At 44.9% G+C, this 19,713-nt stretch overlaps 1 protein-coding gene across 1 annotated transcript in view; it reads left to right on the forward strand.

The window, feature by feature from the left end:
- Window positions 1–19,713, forward strand: part of LOC142249666 (NUAK family SNF1-like kinase 1) — a 50,180-nt gene that overhangs the window by 26,149 nt on the left and 4,318 nt on the right. The window contains exons 4-6 of the mRNA XM_075321462.1: window positions 10,225–10,290; window positions 14,711–14,830; window positions 18,647–18,779. Of these exons, the coding sequence (XP_075177577.1) occupies window positions 10,225–10,290; window positions 14,711–14,830; window positions 18,647–18,779 (319 nt within the window). The remainder of the gene's footprint in view (window positions 1–10,224; window positions 10,291–14,710; window positions 14,831–18,646; window positions 18,780–19,713) is intronic.

Here is a 19,713-nt window from a genome sequence, read left to right on the forward strand (position 1 = left end):
TCCACCTATACTGCAATAGAAATGAGCACTTTATGGGCTGACACACTAAAGCCAGGGTGAAAAGGCAGAGCAGCAGTGTAAAGCAAAGGGGATAAAGAGGACAGCAGGAGATATATATTTATATTATATATTATTATTATTATTTATTTTTATAGCACCATTTATTCCATGGCACTTTACAGTGCAAGAGGGTATATGTACAACAATCATTAACAGTACATAACAGACTGGTACAGGAGGAGAGAGGACCCTGCCCGCGAGGGCTCACAGTCTACAGGGAATGGGTGATGGTACAATAGGTGAGGACAGAGCTGGTTGCGCAGTGGTGTATTGTACTGAGGGCTATTGTAGGTTGTAGGCTTGTTGGAAGAGGTGGGTCTTGAGTTTCCTCTTGAAGCATTCCATGGTAGGGGAAAGTCTGATATGCTGAGGTAGAGCGTTCCAGAGTATGGGGGAGGCACGGGAGAAATCTTGTATATATACATAATATATACATATATACTATATATATAATATATTTTTATTTATATATATATATATGTGTATACATTATATGTGTGTGTATATATAATATATTCATATTATATATATATATATATATATATATATATATATATATATATATATATAAAATAATCACTACAATTAGTACCATACAATGCCAATAAGAACATGGGCCTAACGGCCTGGGCCCATTTTACATGAATGGATATAAATACTATAGCAGAGGACCCAGGTACAGATTTTGCATTAAGGCTATGTGCGCACTTTGCTTTTTACTTGCTTTTTTGCTGCTTTTTCAACTGCAGCGTTTAATGCCAAAATGGTTGTGTTCTGCTTTTCAAGCAAAGTCTATGGGAATTTGGGTTTCTTGTCCGCACTTTGCAGTTCAAATTGCAGCCTTTTTGTTGCAGAACTTTGGTCAAAAACTCAGCTTTGCAGGGCAAAACCCAAATGGCAAAAACAAAAACAGAACAATTGTTTTTGCCATTTGGGTTTTGCCCTGCAAAGCTGAGTTTTTGACCAAAGTTCTGCCACAAAAAGGCTGCAGTTTGAACTGCAAAGTGCGGACAAGAAACCCAAATTCCCATAGACTTTGCTTGAAAAGCAGAACACAACCATTTTGGCATTAAACGCTGCAGTTGAAAAAGCAGCAAAAAAGCAGGTAAAAAGCAAAGTGCGCACATAGCCTAAGGCCCATGAGCTTCATGTTTCACCTCTAAATAATAATTCAAAAATGTGCCAAATAATAATGTGTACACATAATATTACAATACATTGTATACATAATGCCATACAGTGTCCACATAATGCTATAGTGTGTACACATAATGCCATACAGTGTCCACATAACGCCATACAGTGTACACATAACGCCATACAGTGTACATATAATGCTATACAGTGTACACATAATGCCATACAGTGTACACATAATGCTATAGTGTGTACACATGCCATACAGTGTATATATAATGCTATACAGTGTATACATAATGCCATACAGTGTACACATAATGCCATACAGTGTATATATAATGCTATACAGTGTACACATAATGCCATACAGTGTACACATAATGCCATACAGCGTACACATAATCCCATACAGCGTACACATAATGCTATACTGTGTACACATAATACCATACAGTGTACACATAATTCTATACAGTGTACACATAATGCCATACAGTGTATATATAATGCTATACAGTGTATACATAATGCCATACAGTGTACACATAATGCCATACAGCATACACATAATGCCATACAGAGTACACATAATCCCATACAGCGTATACATAATGCTATACAGTGTACACATAATGCCATACAGTGTATATATAATGCCATACAGAGTACACATAATTCCATACAGTGTACACATAATGCCATACAGTGTATATATAATGCCATACAGAGTACACATAATTCCATACAGTGTACACATAATGCCATACAGTGTATATATAATGCCATACAGAGTACACATAATTCCATACAGTGTACACATAATGCCATAGAATGTACACATACTGTCATACAGTGTATAGATAATGCCATACAGTGTACACATAATTCCATACAGTGTATACATAATGCCATACAGTGTACACGTAATGCTATACAGTGTATACATGATTCTATACAATGTGCACATAATGCCATACAGTGTACTCATAATCCCATACAATGTACACATAGCAATGTTGGTTGTATGGTGGTATTATCATCTCTATAATCAGTTATTATGTGTACACTGTGTGGCATTATTAGGTGTACACTGCATGGCATTACCATATAGTATAAACATAATAGTACTATACATTGATTGTTACAATGCCATACAGGATATGCATAAAAATGCCATACAGTATAGACATAATACTATACAGTATACACATAGTAACACTATAGTGTACACATAATGCCATATAGTGTACATATAACAATGCCATACATTGTACACATAAAAATGTCATGTAGTATACACATAATACTATAGTGTATACATAATGCCATACAGTGTACACATAATGCCATACAGTGTATACATACTAAAACTATACAGTGTACCCATAATGCCATAGTGTACACATAGTGCCATACAGCATATACATACTACACTGTGTACAAGTAATAATAATGCTATACAGTGTACACATGCCATACAATGTACACATAACATTGCCTGATTATGTAGATGATAATACCACCATATAGTGCATACATAATACTTAAGCTTCTGCTATGACACAAGGTCACAAAGCCTTTAGGTTAATAGTATAATGTGGGGTGTGGTGGGCGCCGCTCCGTGTCGTTTCCATGACATAAGGGGCGCCCGGCTGTGGATCGGGGGCGATCTCTCTCAGGTGTAGCTACTAACGGCCGATCTCAGTGGGAGAGGTTCGGTCGGATGTTTGTTGCTGTGGAATAGGTCTATTTACCCCTAATTCCCGGTCTCCAGGCTGTGGATGTGGGGCGTCTGCTTTATGTCCGAGATATTTTATGTCTTTGATTTAAATTCACAGAACATGAAGGCTCCGGAGCTCAGAGAGCGGACGTAGCCTGAGTAAATAGTGCGCGGTGATTCAGGGGTATACAATGTACCTATGCCGGGGTATTTATATTCCGTGACTACCGCAATGAGTTTATTTCAGGACTCAGCCGGAGAGGAATTTGCGATTGTCCGTCTCCACAGAGATTAGCCCTGAGGTGGGAAAACACGGAGCCCGATCACCCACCAGGAAGAAACTAATCATCAGCTGTATACGAGGCGTATGGACCCACGGGGCGGTCACTGGCAGCTGAGACTCCCTCATATCTGGCCCAAACTACAGTTTTTTAATACATTTTTAAAAATTAATTATTATTTGATTGTTAATGCCCTTTGGGCTGAGTTTAGACGCCAAGTCAGACTAACCCACCAGACAATCCTACAGTTGGGCCTAGCTTCTGCCCCAACATTATGTCCACGTCCAAAGTGCCACAAGCCTCAGTAGTAGAGTTGAGCGGACTGCTAATAATCCGGGTCCGGCAGATCAGTGGCGGGTTAACAAAGAAGTCCGGATCCAATACGGAATACGGGCACATATAAGTCAAGGGGGAGCAGAATCCGAGAGAGAGAGAGCGAGAGACACACAATGGGCAACCCCCAAAAAGAGAGAGCGAGAGGGCAGCCCCCAAAAAGAGAGAGAGAGCGAGAGACACACACAATGGGCAACCCCCAAAAAGAGAGAGAGAGGGCAGCCCCCAAAAAGAGAGAGCGAGAGACACACACACAATGGGCAACCCCCAAAAAGAGAGAGCGAGAGGGCAGCCCCCAAAAAGAGAGAGAGAGCGAGAGACACACACAATGGGCAACCCCCAAAAAGAGAGAGAGAGGGCAGCCCCCAAAAAGAGAGAGAGAGCGAGAGACACACACAATGGGCAACCCCCAAAAAGAGAGAGAGAGGGCAGCCCCCAAAAAGAGAGAGCGAGAGACACACACACAATGGGCAACCCCCAAAAAGAGAGAGCGAGAGGGCAGCCCCCAAAAAGAGAGAGAGAGCGAGAGACACACACAATGGGCAACCCCCAAAAAGAGAGAGAGAGGGCAGCCCCCAAAAAGAGAGAGAGCAAGAGACACACACAATGGGCAACCCCCAAAAAGAGAGAGCGAGAGGGCAGCCCCCAAAAAGAGAGAGAGAGCGAGAGACACACACACAATGGGCATCCCCCAAAAAGAGAGAGCGATAAACACACACAATGGGCAACCCCCAAAAAGAGAGAGCGAGAGGGCAGCCCCCAAAAAGAGAGAGAGAGCAAGAGACACACACACAATGTGCAACCCCCAAAAAGAGAGAGTGAGGGGGCAGCCCCCAAAAAGAGAGAGAGAGCAAGAGACACACACAATGGGCAACCCCCAAAAAGAGAGAGCGAGAGGGCAGCCCCCAAAAAGAGAGAGAGAGCGAGAGACACACACAATGGGCAACCCCCAAAAAGAGAGAGAGAGGGCAGCCCCCAAAAAGAGAGAGAGAGCAAGAGACACACACAATGGGCAACCCCCAAAAAGAGAGAGCGAGAGGGCAGCCCCCAAAAAGAGAGAGCGAGAGACACACACAATGGGCAACCCCCAAAAAGAGAGACAGAGAGAGAGAAAAAAAAAAAAAAAGCCGAATCCGGACCGTGCACCTGGAATCCCGCGTCCGGGTCGGACCCGGATCTACTGCTGAAACCGCGCGGATCTGGATTTTTACAGTTTGGGTCCGCTCAACACTAGTCGGTAGTCATCCCACTAGTCCTCCTCATCCTCAATTACCCATAAATCCAGCCTAAGTCCTTTTTTTTTTGTCCCAACACTTCCCTGAAAAATTAGAGATAATGTCTGACTCCTAAAGAGCACGGAAAACCAAGTTGTCACCCATAAAGGCCCAACATATTCTTTTATATTTAATTTTTCCCTTGATTTTTTTTCTTAGAGGACCTATCACTTGCTGTAAATATGTAATTTATTTTTCCCATGATGTAAATGCCGCTGTTCTCCTGAATCCGGCGTTGTTTTCCTTTTGTTCCTACGACTCTCCGTTCCTGAGATATGGCCACTTGTCTATAAATTTGACAACTGGGCGTGGTCCTCAAGTAGATAACTACAGCAAAGAGAGGACCACACCCACTTGTAAAAAAAAGACTACATTTTAGCCAGAGAAAAGGAGGCCATATCTTAGGAACGGAGAGGTGGAGAAAAAAAAGAAAAATAGCACTGGATTCAGAAGGACAGGACCTTTTTCTCCAGGGTAACAAAGATATATACCGTATTTTTTGTTTTATAAGACGCATCGGATTATAAGATGCACCCCAAATTTGGAGAAAAAAAAAGGTGAAAAAAATTGAGGTCCGTATTATAATCCGATGGTGTCTTACCAGTGAGGGGGGCTGGCAGGGGTGATACTGGAGTACGGTGATGATGCGAGTGGTAGCCAGAAGGTAGCCCAGATACTCACTGTGGGCACTGCTCTGTGCCGGGGCTGTGGACGCGGCTCTGCTCTTTGCGGGGCTACTCTGTGCGGCGGGTGGTGAGTCAAGGGCTATTCTGAAGATGTTGGCGGTGAGGGCTTCTTGAAAAAATGACGTCCGGAGTCGGCGCATGCGCAGATGAGACCTTGAGCCGAGAGCTCCATCTGCGCATGCGCCAACTCTACGCGCCATTATTTTAAGAAGCCCTCACTGCCGATATTTTCAGAATGGCCCGTGACTCACCGCCTGCCGCACAGCACAGAGCAGCCGAGCCCCGCTGCATGGCAGCACACCGCATAGTATTGCCCCTGCCTTCTTTACCACCCCCCCAGTAAGTTTCATTCGGATTTTAAGACGCATCACTCATTTTGCTCCCAAATTTTTGGGAGGAAAAGTGTGACTTATAATCTGAAAAATACGGTATTTGTGGCAAGTGACATGTCCTCTTTAAGGGGTCTCCAACATTTATAAACACCCAGCATTTATCTAAAAGCAAAAATACTTCACATAAATCCACATTAGCGCTCCCACTAGTCTTTGTTAGCCTTTCTATACATTAGTTGACATGTGACTACAGTGGCCAGGTGGTGATTTTGGCATTGATGGCGTATCACTGCTGCTGTCAGTGACTGAAGGTCGTGGTTGAAGGGGGGAAAGATGGTAGGTCATTCCAACTGATTATCAAACAACGACTGCCAAGGAACCAGGGGACTGTCCGCATTAAGGGACAGGGGGCAATGGAAAGAAAAAGATGTTATATGTAATGAAGACAATGGGATGGAGGGAAACCAGGGTTCCTAAGCTGTCCTTCAAGCTGGGGGATCCTAGGCTATCCCTAACCTCAGGGATACTCTTGATGGTGGAGAGGCCTGAGTCTCCTTCCTGGTCCTGCTCGTGACCAGTCCTGAGCCGATTCCCCCATCCCCGAGAGACTGAGTGGACAGGAGTGAGATGAAACCCACAGATAAAGATAGACAAGGGCAAACTAAAACTCTGTCACACAGCACACACACTAAGGTAAAGACAAGAGATTCAGGAGGAAAAACAAGAGCAGGAAGGAAGCTACAAAACAACAGGGTTGAACTCCACAACTGCACCAAGCAATAAACACAACTTTCACCAGTAAGTCTGGGACACCACACCTCACAGAACAACATAACTGGCATGTGTGGAAGGTTTCCACCAACATAAATAGGAGGGGAGTAAATATGATAAGCCTCCCTACAACATGTGATCAAAGGAGCAAACACACCAGAAGAGATTAACTCTTGCTAGCCTGCCTATGAATCAGCACATAGCAGGTCAATGCCCGAGTCTGCCTATGTTGATCCCAGACACCAGAGAAACCATCAGGCGGAGTGTCAGAATCTGCAATCTGAACAGTGTCCAATGCCGCCATGACAGCCGGCGAAGTTTGTGCAAAACTCTGTGTGACAGTATATTACAAAATGATGGAAACCCGCTAAAATAATATTTGACTCCTAAGAAATGATCCCTTTAATGTTACCTCACTATAAAGACGCTGATTGTGCTTTCTTCAGATATTTGCGGCTGTGGTCATTTATGCCAAAGACCTGAGATAGGACTTTCTAAAAATATATACATTTTTATTAGTGATTTCTCTTTTTATACCTCTTTGCTATTTTTGTAGCTCTGCTGAATCGTCAGTTTTTTACCTCTGAATCATCTCACTGACCCTTCTCCCCGTCTCCCAGTCACTACATGCGGCAGATTTTTAGTTCTGTCCCTGTCGTAATGTAAACGAGTCCTGGTGGGCTTGTGGTTATAGTCAGAAGCCAATCTGCACAGACTGAGCTGCACTGTAAAGCATGGTGGACGGGTAGAGCGTAGTGTGACGTATTCAGCTCTGCTACATGGATTGTCTCTTATAGGTTAATGATGTGATTTTTAGATCCAGAACTTAATTTTGGGGCTGATTTGTTTTTCGGCATTCTGGTCACGGCCCCGTCTGCCGCTCTGGCACGCCGGAGTCTAGGGAAACATTACTTTAGTTTCTGGGGTAACCAGTGTGTGCTTTATCTCCAGCGAGATGCTCTTTATTTCGGCTTCCTCTCCTTTCAATCAGTAGATTATTACTTCTGGCGGTGACCACTGGAAATAATAAAATGTCTGACACCGACCGTAAATCGTCCGTCTCCCATTATGTCTCACTGTGGAACAGCCGCACGAAACAAAGGAAGCAAATCAATGTTCATGTTTAAAGTGTAAAAAGATATTCTGATCACCGGGGGTCTGATGTTTTGGGCCCCCACCATTCTGGGAACCTGGAGACTGGCATTTCAGTGATGTGATGGTCACGCATGCGCACCACGGCGCAAGTCACTCGCACCGATCCTAAGAATATGGGCCAATCATTGTTTTTGGGAATGACCGAAAGTCACAATGATGAGAACAGGGCTCTGGAGACCCCATTTGTATAGTGTGATGGTTGCGCATGCGCACCACCGCGCCAGTCAATCCCACCAATCTTAAGAATATGGCTCAATAATTGTTTATGGGAATGACCGAAAGTCACTATGATGGAACAGGGCTCTGGAGACCCCATTTCTATGGTGTGATGGTCGCGCATGCGCACCACGCGCCAGTCACTTCCACCGATCTTAAGAATATGGCTCAATCATTGTTTATGGGAATGACCGAAAGTCACTACCATGAGAACCCCATTTGTATAGTGTGATGGTCGCGCATGCGCACCACCGCGCCAGTCACTTCCACCGATCTTAAGAATATGGCTCAATCATTGTTTATGGGAATTACCAAAAGTCACTATGATGAGAACAAGGCTCTGGAGCCCCCCATTTGGATGGTGTGATTGTCGCGCATGCGCACCACCGCGCCAGTCACTTCCACCGATCTTAAGAATATGGCTCAATCATTGTTTATGGGAATTACCAAAAGTCACTATGATGAGAACAAGGCTCTGGAGACCCCCATTTGTATGGTGTGATTGTTGCGCATGCGCACCACCATGCCAGTCACTTCCACCCATCCTAAGAATATGGCCCAATCATTGTTTATGGGAATGACCGAAAGTCACTATGATGAGAACAGGGCTCTGGAGACCCCCGTGTGATGGCCGCGGTTGCACACCACAGCTCCATTCATTGCATTGACTGCAGGACTGTTCTCACTGTTTCCAGGAACATGGCTCTGAAACTAATTCATTGGGAGTAACAGAGAGTAACTCCTACCTATCCAAAGTACAGTGCTCTGAAGACCCTATTTGAATGAAGTGATGGCACGTATGTGCATCAGCGCCATAATCATTGACTGTGGGACTGACCAAGAGTCCGTCTCACTGAACCCAAGAATGTAGCTCTGAAGCTTATTTTTACCATAGGACTGTGGGATAGCGAGGGATAGGCGCTCCTATGCTGTCCCTCAGACCAAGGGATTCTAGGCTATCCCTAACCTGCGGATTACTCCTGAAGGTGGAGATGCCGGAGTCATGTGTCTGGCTATGCTTCTGACCAGATCTAATCTAATTCCCCTCTCCCACCAGGGAAGGAAGGGGTAGAAGCAAAATGAAAACACACAAAGACAGACAAGGGAAAACCAAAACTCTGACACACTGCACACACAGGAACAAACAATGAGAGACTCAGGAGAAAAGCAAGAGCAGGAAGGTAGCAATAAAAGGCAACAAGGGTTAACGCCTCAGCAACTAGTACCACAATCACCAGATAGCTTGACTTGTGAGGTGTTGTGATTCAGACTAAGATAAACTATAGCTGACATAGAAGGCTAGCAGATATAGGAGGGAAGCAGATGTGATTGGCTCCCCATCAACATGTGATCAAAAGAGACTAACAAGCAGACTAGCAGAGATTAACTCTTGCTAGCCTGCCTATGAACTTCCAATCTGCTGGCCTACGTTGATCAGACCCAGAGATGTTTTAAGGTGGAGTGTCAGAATCACTAATCTGAACAGAGCCCAACGCTGTCATGAGTTGCCAAAGTTTGTAAAAATCTGTGTGACACTTATTCATTGTCTGTAGGAGAAACAGAAAGTCATTCCCAATATCAAATAACAAAGACTGATGGTTGCGCATGGGTCCTATTCCTCCATTGTGGGACTTACAAAGACTCACTCCCACCAATCCCAAGAACTGAAGTCCATTGTCTATGGGTCTGACAGAAGGTCATATTCTCTACCTCAACCATAGGCCTCTGGAGACCTTATTAGAATGGAGCGGTGGTCGCGCATGTTCAGCAATACCCAATTTGTTGATTGTGGGATTTACAGAGACCACGATCCCAAGAATAGGGCTCTAAAGGACATTCATTGTCTATGGGAGTGACAAAGAGTGAATGTCACCAATTCTGAGAATGGGAATCTTCATTTGAATAGCGCATTGGCTGCGCATGCGCACCACCACTCCATGCTTTTCTATGATTGTCTGTTGGGGTTTTTTCCAGGTGCATTTTACACTTACAAACATGTATTTAAAGGGTTTTTATAGAGTTAGGGAAATATGGCTCATTTCTTCCAAAACAGCGCCACCCCTGTCTGCAGGTTGTCTTTGGTATTGCAGTGCAATATAACTGATCTGTCTTACCAGAGACAAACCGGGGACAGGTATCTTTGGAATAAAGTGACTCTAGTGGTCCAGAAAATATTTGTTAATTTAGCACCGATGATTTGATGGTAACTGTGTACCTGAATTTTTGCTAACTTTGCTTTTACATTATCATTTGTAGAATGGAATTGTGCACAGAGACATCAAACTGGAGAATATCCTCCTGGATGAAAACCTGAATGTAAAGGTAAGTGGAGAAAATTTGTGTTTCTGCGAAAATTACTCTGAAAATAAGCCATAGCAGGATTTTTCGAGTATGCTTAAAATATAAGTCCTACTCCAAAAGTAAGCCATAGTTGCAGTTCATTTTTGCATACCCTACTAATGGTATCCTGAAATAGGGCTTGGGGAGCACTTTTAGAGTATGTAACTTTTATTGCTGTACATTGCCCCGTTGTGTTGCTGTAAGCTCCGGAATATTTATAGTTGTGTGTCGGCTGATTATGCAAAATGAATATTCACTCCAACCCCCCCATAATCCAGAACACCCCTCTAAGTTCTACGTCAGGGATTCAATGCAGTTAGACGGCTGTTTTACTCGTCCGAGGATCGTATCGCAATCCTCAGACTGACTTAACAGAGAAAGGAGGAAACACTGGCACCATTCAGCGAGCTAGCCACTCAATCTTCCTATTTCAGGTTTATATACGCATTATATGGCTTGTAAATTTCCTTGCATTCTGGCAACGGTGCTCATTCCAATAGACAACAATCCATACAGTCCATGTAAAAAGAGATGGAAGGCACTCACCAAATATGCGGTATAAATAGCTGTTTTATTCGACCATCAGGTCAGGGGGAAAGGCGGGAACACACAATCCATCGGACGACGGCCGTTTCGCATCTTTACAACCGACGCTTCTACGAGTCCATGGACTCGTGGAAGTGTCGGTTGTAAAGACGCGAAACGGCCGTCGTCCGACGGATTGTGTGTTCCCACCTCCCTCACGCCTTTCCCCCTGACCTGATGGTCGAATAAAACAGCTTTTTTGTACCGCATATTTGATGAGTGCCTTCCATCTCTTTTTACATGGATCCTCAGACTGACTGTCTGCTCTCCTGATCTGAGAGTGACAGCTGCATAGAAATACACAGTCGCGCTCAGGTCAGGAAAGCAGTCGGCCAGTCCAAGGATTGGCATACGGGCCTTGGACTAGTAATATGGTAGTCTGACTGCACCCAATCACTGATGCCGATTCAGAGGGGTGTTCTAGATTACGGGCGAGGAAAGGAGTGAATATTCATCTTGCATTAACAGGCGGCGCACGACTATAAATATTCCGGGGCTTACAGCAACACAACGGGGCAACCTACAGCAATAAAAGTTACATATCCTGAAAGGCCTGTCCAAGCCCTATTTCGGCATGGTATGCAAAAATGACCTGACAGATTTCCATTAAAGAATACAGCAGGAACCCTTCATCAAAGAAAACAAATAAATATAAGGCATCCCCTGAAAATAAGCCCTAGTGTATATTTCGGAGACAATATAATATAAGACACTGATCTGATCAATGTTCACCCAACTTTCCCACACACGGATATGACTGTTATACAGCACTGTTAATTACTTGGGGATGAGCCATTGTATGGAGTTTTTATTTGTGGGGGTTCAGTGCTCTTTATAGCATTATAGAAGAGATGGCATAGCAAGTATCAAAGTTGGTCCCCATTGTGGTGCCAAGTTTTGCCACCTTGGATGGAATGGCCTACTGGGTTTTTTTCCCCGCGTACAACCCTTGTACCAATTTTGTACTCCATGTTTTCCAAAAATGCAGGAGGGAGTACAGTTTCTCACCACTTATAGGTAGAGATGAGCAAAAAGATTCCTACTAGACGGAGCCGGCATACAATTCAGTAATTCTGTACTCATCCAGCTCTCCAATGCCGGTATGCTGGTCCTCACTTGCAATTACTAGGCCATCGCGATGTCATGACATTGTGTTAGGCCATGTGCTTAAGCCTCATGCAACATCAGGACATGTTCCAAGCCACAACGCAACAATATCATTGGCTTCTATTAATCACAAGGGGCTGCCAGGATGCCGACATTCGAGTGCTGGAAGAGGAGGAGATCTACACTGCCCTGGTCCTGCTGTCATGGAGTACTGTAGCGGATGGTGGCCCAGTGGGAATCTCTTTGCCCAGCTCTGTTTAAAGGCTTATTCCCATCAATAAAAGTCATCAGTTATCCAATGGATATATGGGGGTCTGACTATTGATCCCACCCAACAATGGGGCTCTGAAATGCTTCTATGGAATGGAGTGGTGGCCACTTATGCACACCTCAAATCCATTAATTGCCTGGTAGAGCGCTCGGCTTTTTCAGGCGGCACCATGGACAAAAAATGATGCATGGTTGTGAATGTGCGCCCACTGTTCCAGTCCTTCAAGGCCTTTCAGACGCTCGTTCTTGAGGTATCTTCACTGATTCTGTGAACAGGTTAAAGCTTTTAATAACGCAATTAACCCTTTTTAAAGCATCACTCCGGCTGTGATGCTAGGCACTATGAGCAGTATGAATAGAAGGGTAGTCAGACAAGCCGGGATCATAAGCCAGGAGGTAACGTATAAGATTCAGGGAGCAGACAGAGACATGGTCAGGAAGAGGTCAGAAGTCAGAAGCCGGGAGGTAACGTATAAGGTTCAGGGAGCAGACAGAGACGTGGTCAGGAAGAGGTGCGAGGTCAGAAGCCGAGAGGTAACATATAAGGTTCTGGGAGCAGACAGAGACATGGTCAGGAAGAGGTGCGAAGTCAGAAGCCAGGAGGTAAAGTGTAAGGTTCAGGGAGCAGAGAGAGACGTGGTCAGGAAAAGGTTCGAGGGCAAAGCCAAGATCAGAACACTTACAGCAGACAAGATCCCAGAGTGCACTGAGCAAACAGGAAGTACGACTGGCGAAGTTCAGACAGAGCAAGCCCAGTAAAGAAACAGAGCAATCACCAGGAACAAGGTGCATCTGTGAAGGCACTTCCCAAAAAAAGCATGAACCCTAGTGCTGAAAAACAACCTGTAAGCAAGTGCAAAAGACACATAGCAGAGCATTTTCAAATGCAAAATGCTCCACACAGCGAGTCATGATAAAAGCATTCCAAGTGCAAAAAGCTCCGCACAGCGGAACCGTGACAGCAGCGTTTTCTTTTATTTTTCAGCTGTGGAGTGGTGCTTTAAATCTAAGTCCCGTGCCATTAGTCTTATACTTACTATATCGCATTTTTATCCTGCTCCGATCCCGCTGGGCTATCTTGTGCCTGTAAGGAAGACGTTACGTCATAAGTGCTCAATATAAGTCTATGAGAGCCAGAACGAGGCTCTCATAGAGTTGCGTTGACTTGTGACCTCTGTCGCACTCCATGAAACATTGGAGCTGCCGGAGGTTACAAATCGCTAGAGACTGACGGGAGGAACGCTGGAAAAAGATGAAAATGGCGGCAGGTGAGGATATGACAGGGGGTGGCCGACTAATATTTAAAACGCCACTCCGGTGCTTTAATATCTACTGTTGGATTTCCCCTCTGCAGGGGCCCCTGAGCAGCTACATGGTCTACTAGTGGATTATACGGCTGGTACGTGCTTTGGGGCTTCCACCACTCACTATCATGAGGGCAAACATATGTGCGGCCATTTTTTAATAGGTGGCTGCTATAAGGCTCAGGTAAAGTTGGGGTCCCTGCCAATCTCAATCCAGTCCTACAATAAGTATCAAAGCCTTATAGGAACCTATAAGCACCCCCGTCCACAGCATTACTTCTGCCAAAATCCTCCAGACGCGAGGATCCGGAATGCTAATGGACCCTTATCCGGTCACCTTGCCAGCTCCACCGGACACCCTGCCAGCTCGCTAACGACCATGTGCTCCATTAGCAGTAATAAATCGTGGGAATAAAGTATCTGCCCAGGAGCCAAAAAATTAACCTATTTTGTATGTATCGAAAAAAAACCTCAAGTGCAACCAGGATGAAATAGCTGAAAGATTCATGGGACGGCTAAAAATACGCCGGAGCTGCCACTGACTAACATCCTACTGGTGCACGGGCCTTTTATGGAAGGTACGGCAGGTTCAACGCCCGCGGAAGAATGCCGGGAATGTCTGTGTTTTACTATTGCACAGGATAGAAAAAAAAAAAGAGAGAAACTTTTAATTGGATCCGTCTTCAGCAATTTGTTCCCTTCCCGACATATTGCAGGATGAACGCGCATTCCTGGAATTGCTCCTTCAAGGAAACAATTCGGATTCTTTGTGTATTCTCCGGCTCTTAGTCTCGTTATTGTGATTACACATTGTCATAAGCCCATGTTGTATAAACTATTCGCTTCCTGATACTTTTATAGCGCCAACATATTTCACATGCTTTTTTTTTTTTTTTTTAAACACGGCTGGTTTCTTAAAAAAACAGCGCCACACCTGTCCACTGGTGGTCTGCGGTATTGCAGCTCAGCTTTATTCGTTTAATTGGAATTGAGCTGCAATACCAAACACAACCTGTGGAGAAGTGTGGCGCTATTTTAGGAAAACAAATCAGGATTTTCTTGTCTCAATGCAAATTCTTACAATTTTATTTTGTGTTTGCAAATTAATGGATTGATATTTTTTATCTCTTTTTAAGCTTGCGGACTTTGGACTCTCAAATCTGTATCACAAGAACAAGGTCCTGGAAACGTACTGTGGCAGCCCGCTGTATGCGTCTCCGGAGATTGTCAAGGGTCTTCCGTACCGTGGACCAGAGGTAGATACTAGGCTGCATAACGGAGTTTTTTGCACAAACTTTGCCAACTGTCATGGCGGCGTCGGTCCCTATTCAGATTGCAGATTCTGACATTCCACCCGATGGTTTCTCTGGTGTCTGGGATCAACACAGCCAGACTCGGGCATTGAACTGCTGTGTGCTTATTTATAGGCAGACAAGCAAGAGTTAATCTCTACTAGTCTGCTTGTGAGGCCTATCACATCTGCTCCCCTCCTATTTATGCTAGCTGAAAAGATCTACCTATTCCAGCTATAGTTTATTCTGTGTTGATCTGTGAGCTTTGGTGTCCCAGACTTTCTGGTGAAAGCGTTTCTTTTTGCTTGGAGCGGTTGTGGAGTTTACCTCTGTTGTCTTGTAGCTTCTTTCCTGCTCTTATTTTTCCTCCTGAATCTCTTATTGTCTTATCGTGTGTGTGTATATGTGTGTGTGTGTGTGTGTGACAGAGTTTTAGTTTTCCCTTGTCTATCTTTATCTGTGGGTTTCATCTCACTCCTGTCCCTCCCTCTCTGGGGAAAGGGGGAATCAGCTCAGGAGTGTTCAAAGCAAGAAGGCCTGCGGAGACACCATCACATGTTTCTCAACGCTGGCAGGAAACTAGCCAGGTCTTTCACCGGGAAGGAACAACCACGGGAAGGGCAGTCTCCAGTCAAGGAGACCACCTATGCCAAACATGGTATCCATCCACAGACAGCCGTTTCGGGGTATTTGCCCCTCATCAGTGTGGAGTAGGAATCTGGCTAGTGGGACATTGCCTAGTAAAAGACTATGTGAGCAAGGATGGTTGACCTTAGGGAGATCAACATCCACCACTGCGGAGACACCATCACGTGTTTCTCAACGCAGTGATTCTAGAGCAATGCCCCCTGGGAAATATTCAAAGCAAGAAGGCCTGCGGAGACACCATCACATGTTTCTCAACGCTGGCAGGAAACTAGCCAGGTCTTTCACCGGGAAGGAACAACCACGGGAAGGGCAGTCTCCAGTCAAGGAGACCACCTATGCCAAACATGGTATCCATCCACAGACAGCCGTTTCGGGGTATTTGCCCCTCATCAGTGTGGAGTAGGAATCTGGCTAGTGGGACATTGCCTAGTAAAAGACTATGTGAGCAAGGATGGTTGACCTTAGGGAGATCAACATCCACCACTGCGGAGACACCATCACGTGTTTCTCAACGCAGTGATTCTAGAGCAATGCCCCCTGGGAAATATTCAAAGCAAGAAGGCCTGCGGAGACACCATCACATGTTTCTCAACGCTGGCAGGAAACTAGCCAGGTCTTTCACCGGGAAGGAACAACCACGGGAAGGGCAGTCTCCAGTCAAGGAGACCACCTATGCCAAACATGGTATCCATCCACAGACAGCCGTTTCGGGGTATTAGCCCCTCATCAGTGTGGAGTAGGAATCTGGCTAGTGGGACATTGCCTAGTAGATTCCTACTCCACACTGATGAGGGGCAAATACCCCGAAACGGCTGTCTGTGGATGGATACCATGTTTGGCATAGGTGGTCTCCTTGACTGGAGACTGCCCTTCCCGTGGTTGTTCCTTCCCGGTGAAAGACCTGGCTAGTTTCCTGCCAGCGTTGAGAAACATGTGATGGTGTCTCCGCAGGCCTTCTTGCTTTGAATATTTCCCAGGGGGCATTGCTCTAGAATCACTGCGTTGAGAAACACGTGATGGTGTCTCCGCAGTGGTGGATGTTGATCTCCCTAAGGTCAACCATCCTTGCTCACTCAGCTCAGGAGTGGACACGAGCAGGGCCAGGAAGGAGACTCGGGCCTCTCCACCATCAAGAGTATCCCTGAGGTTAGGGATAGCATAGGCTTTCCCAGCTTGAAGGACAGGTTAGGAACCCTGGTTTGTCGCTATGTCATTGTTACATATACCGTATTTACATTTCCATTGCCCCCTGTCCCTTAATGCTGACCATCCTTATTTTCCTCCTAATCTCTTATTGTCTTATACCTATGTATGTGTGTGTGTGTGTATGTGTGTGTGTGTGTGTGTGTGTGTGTGTGTGTGCTGAGTGACACAGTTTGGTTTCCCCTGACTGTCTTTATCTGTGGGTTTCAACACACTCAAGGGAGTATCAGATCAGGACTGGTCAGCAACAGGCCCACAAGGAGACTCAGGCCTCTCCACCATTAGGAGTATCCCTAAGGTTAGGGATAGCATGGGGCCCCGTAGCTTGAGGATCAGCGTAGGAGCCCCGGTTTTTTGCTATCCCAATGTCATAGTGACACCAACATTTATATACTTAGTATGGACCGCATTGTCCTGTCCCTGGCTGCAGGTTTCCTGACAGCCTCATAGGCATATGTGAAACTAGCAGGTCTGGAGACCCGCAGCCAGTCCATACATAGCAGACCATAGCTCGGACTGGTAATATCAGATGTGTGAAACTAACGCCTGGGAAAACCGCCGGTCTTGAAATTAACAACCGCAAGTCTGTTAGTTTGGGCCTGGTCAAGACTTGCAGCATAATATGAAAAAGTCAAATCAGCGGCAAGTTTTGTTGTGTTAATTAGCTCTTATTCTGTGCCTTTTAACATTATCCAGTTTACTATTTAAAGGACCTCTCTAGCTTACACATTTTTAAGGTACCCTATTAGAGATTCTGCATTAAAGGGAACCTGTCAGCAGGTTTTTGCTATCTCATCTGAGAACAGCATCATGTAGGCAAAGAGACTCTGAATCCGCTGATATATCACATACTTTACTGGGTGATGCGGTTCTTTCACAAACAAAGTTTATAGATTTAGCAATGCAGCAGAGCTGAGAAAGTTAACCCCACCCTCATCAGGCTCTCTAGGTACAAAGTCTATAAACAGAGAGGTGCTGATCAGAGGGGGAGGGGGCATAGTTAGACTAATGTAGTCCTGGCAATGATAGTCCGAGATTCTGCATTAAAGGGAATCTGTCAGCAGCTTTTTGCTATCTCATCTGAGAAAAGCATCATGTAGGCAAAGAGACTCTGAATCCGGTGATATATCACTTACTTTACTGGGTTCAGAGGTTCTTTCACAATCAAAGTTTTTAGATTTAGCAATGCAGCAGAGCTGAGAAAGTTAACCCCGCCCCATTAGGCTCTCTATGTACAAAGTCTGTAAACAGAGAGGTGCTGATCAGAGGGGGAGGGGGCGTGGTTAGACTAATGTAGTCCTGGCAATGATAATCCGAGGGGATAAAACCTTCACTATAAGTAAACAACAGCACGCAAGGTAATAAATGACACATCATTGAACTCTGTGTCTCAGGCTCTATCTCCTGCTATCTTCAGATTACATAGCAAAAACCTGCTGACAGACACCCTTTAAGGCTTACTCTCATCATCTTAAAGGGTAATACTGCCAAGTGCTTGTAAATAATAAGCTGCTTTGCAATTTGCCTCTTATTATAAATCCTCTGTGTTCTCAAGAGGTTTAATTTTATAGTTTACTGCTTATGGCATTTTTAATATCGTCATGTATCAGCCGAGTGTTTCCAAAGAGCATCTCAACAATATTGGACATGCAATTAATATCAGTAAGGACTGTGTAATTCTCTGCACCCCCTGTGGAGGCGCTGCAAATAAATCAGACGATTGCTGATTATTGCATTCATTTTTAACCCTAGAATGCGCAACCGTAGAAATCTACCATAGAAAACAAGTGACCTAGCAGGCGTTCTAGGGTTAATATTGCTGCAAAACACGGCAGCTGTTGCAATCCAAGACGATCCATCTTCAGAGGAGGTTAGGTCTTGCTATGTTCACACTAGCACTGAGCACAGTGTCTGTCTTTTCCTCCGCAGGTTGATTGCTGGGCCCTCGGAGTGCTGCTTTATGCACTGATCTATGGGAGCATGCCATTTGATGACAGCAATTACAAGACTCTGGCAGAACAGATTGGCAGTGGCCTTTACAGGCAGCCTCCTCATCTGTCAGGTCAGTGATAAATGTCTATTATCTTTCTCTTGTTTGGGACAAATAGGGATTTCCAAATTTCTTCAATAATCATGACAAGTGGATACAATAACTCCTAAAACGTGGCCCACTAAGGGTCAAGGGGCCCCAACACAATGAAAAGTAAAGTCCCGGCACTGTATCACTCTGACAATTGGGTTCTAGAACATGACCGAAAAACACCTAGCCCCTAAATAATGACTTAATGAGGTCCATACTTCGGAAGTCCTTAAAGGGGGTCATTCAACAAAAAATATATATACTCTTTTAAACAAGATTTGTGAATTGTATAATCTCTTGGGGGTCTGACCTTTGTAAACCCCATCAATCACAAAAATAGGGGTCCTAAAGTTCCTTATTTAAATGGTGTTGATGTGAGCATGTGCGATCACTGCCTTTTCAGAGTGGTGGTTGCACATGCTCAAAACGGTTTCATTCACAATGGGATTTTGGACCTCATGTTCTCAGGTTGGTGGGGGTCTAAGCAGCCGGACCTCCATTGATCATAGATTTATTGGCTATTCTGCTGATAGGAGATAAGTATCAGGTTTGAAAGTTGTCCCCCTATCCAAATTTTCCGATTTATGGAGGTCTAACTGCCGGAGTGTAGGTCAATCACACTATTCATGGATGCGCTGCACTCGCCAATCTCCAGCTCTTCCAAGAGTGTCACGCTAGGTATGGGGAAGTACCAAGCGAACGTCGAAAGGCATAGGAAACCCTGTGTCTAGGGAACTGATCAAACCTACTGCTGGTCCCTGGGGTCCCTCACCACCCTAGATAGGTTCCGCTATGCGCCAAGCCGGACACCTAACCCTAGGTATCCCTAGTTCTGGACCCTAAATAGGTAACGGGTGGGATGAGTTCTTCATCAACCCCACTAAACCCTATAGAAGACACAAGGAGGACACACAGG

The sequence above is a fragment of the Anomaloglossus baeobatrachus genome, chromosome 8, assembly GCF_048569485.1.
Source record: "Anomaloglossus baeobatrachus isolate aAnoBae1 chromosome 8, aAnoBae1.hap1, whole genome shotgun sequence".
Lineage (NCBI taxonomy): Eukaryota > Metazoa > Chordata > Amphibia > Anura > Aromobatidae > Anomaloglossus > Anomaloglossus baeobatrachus.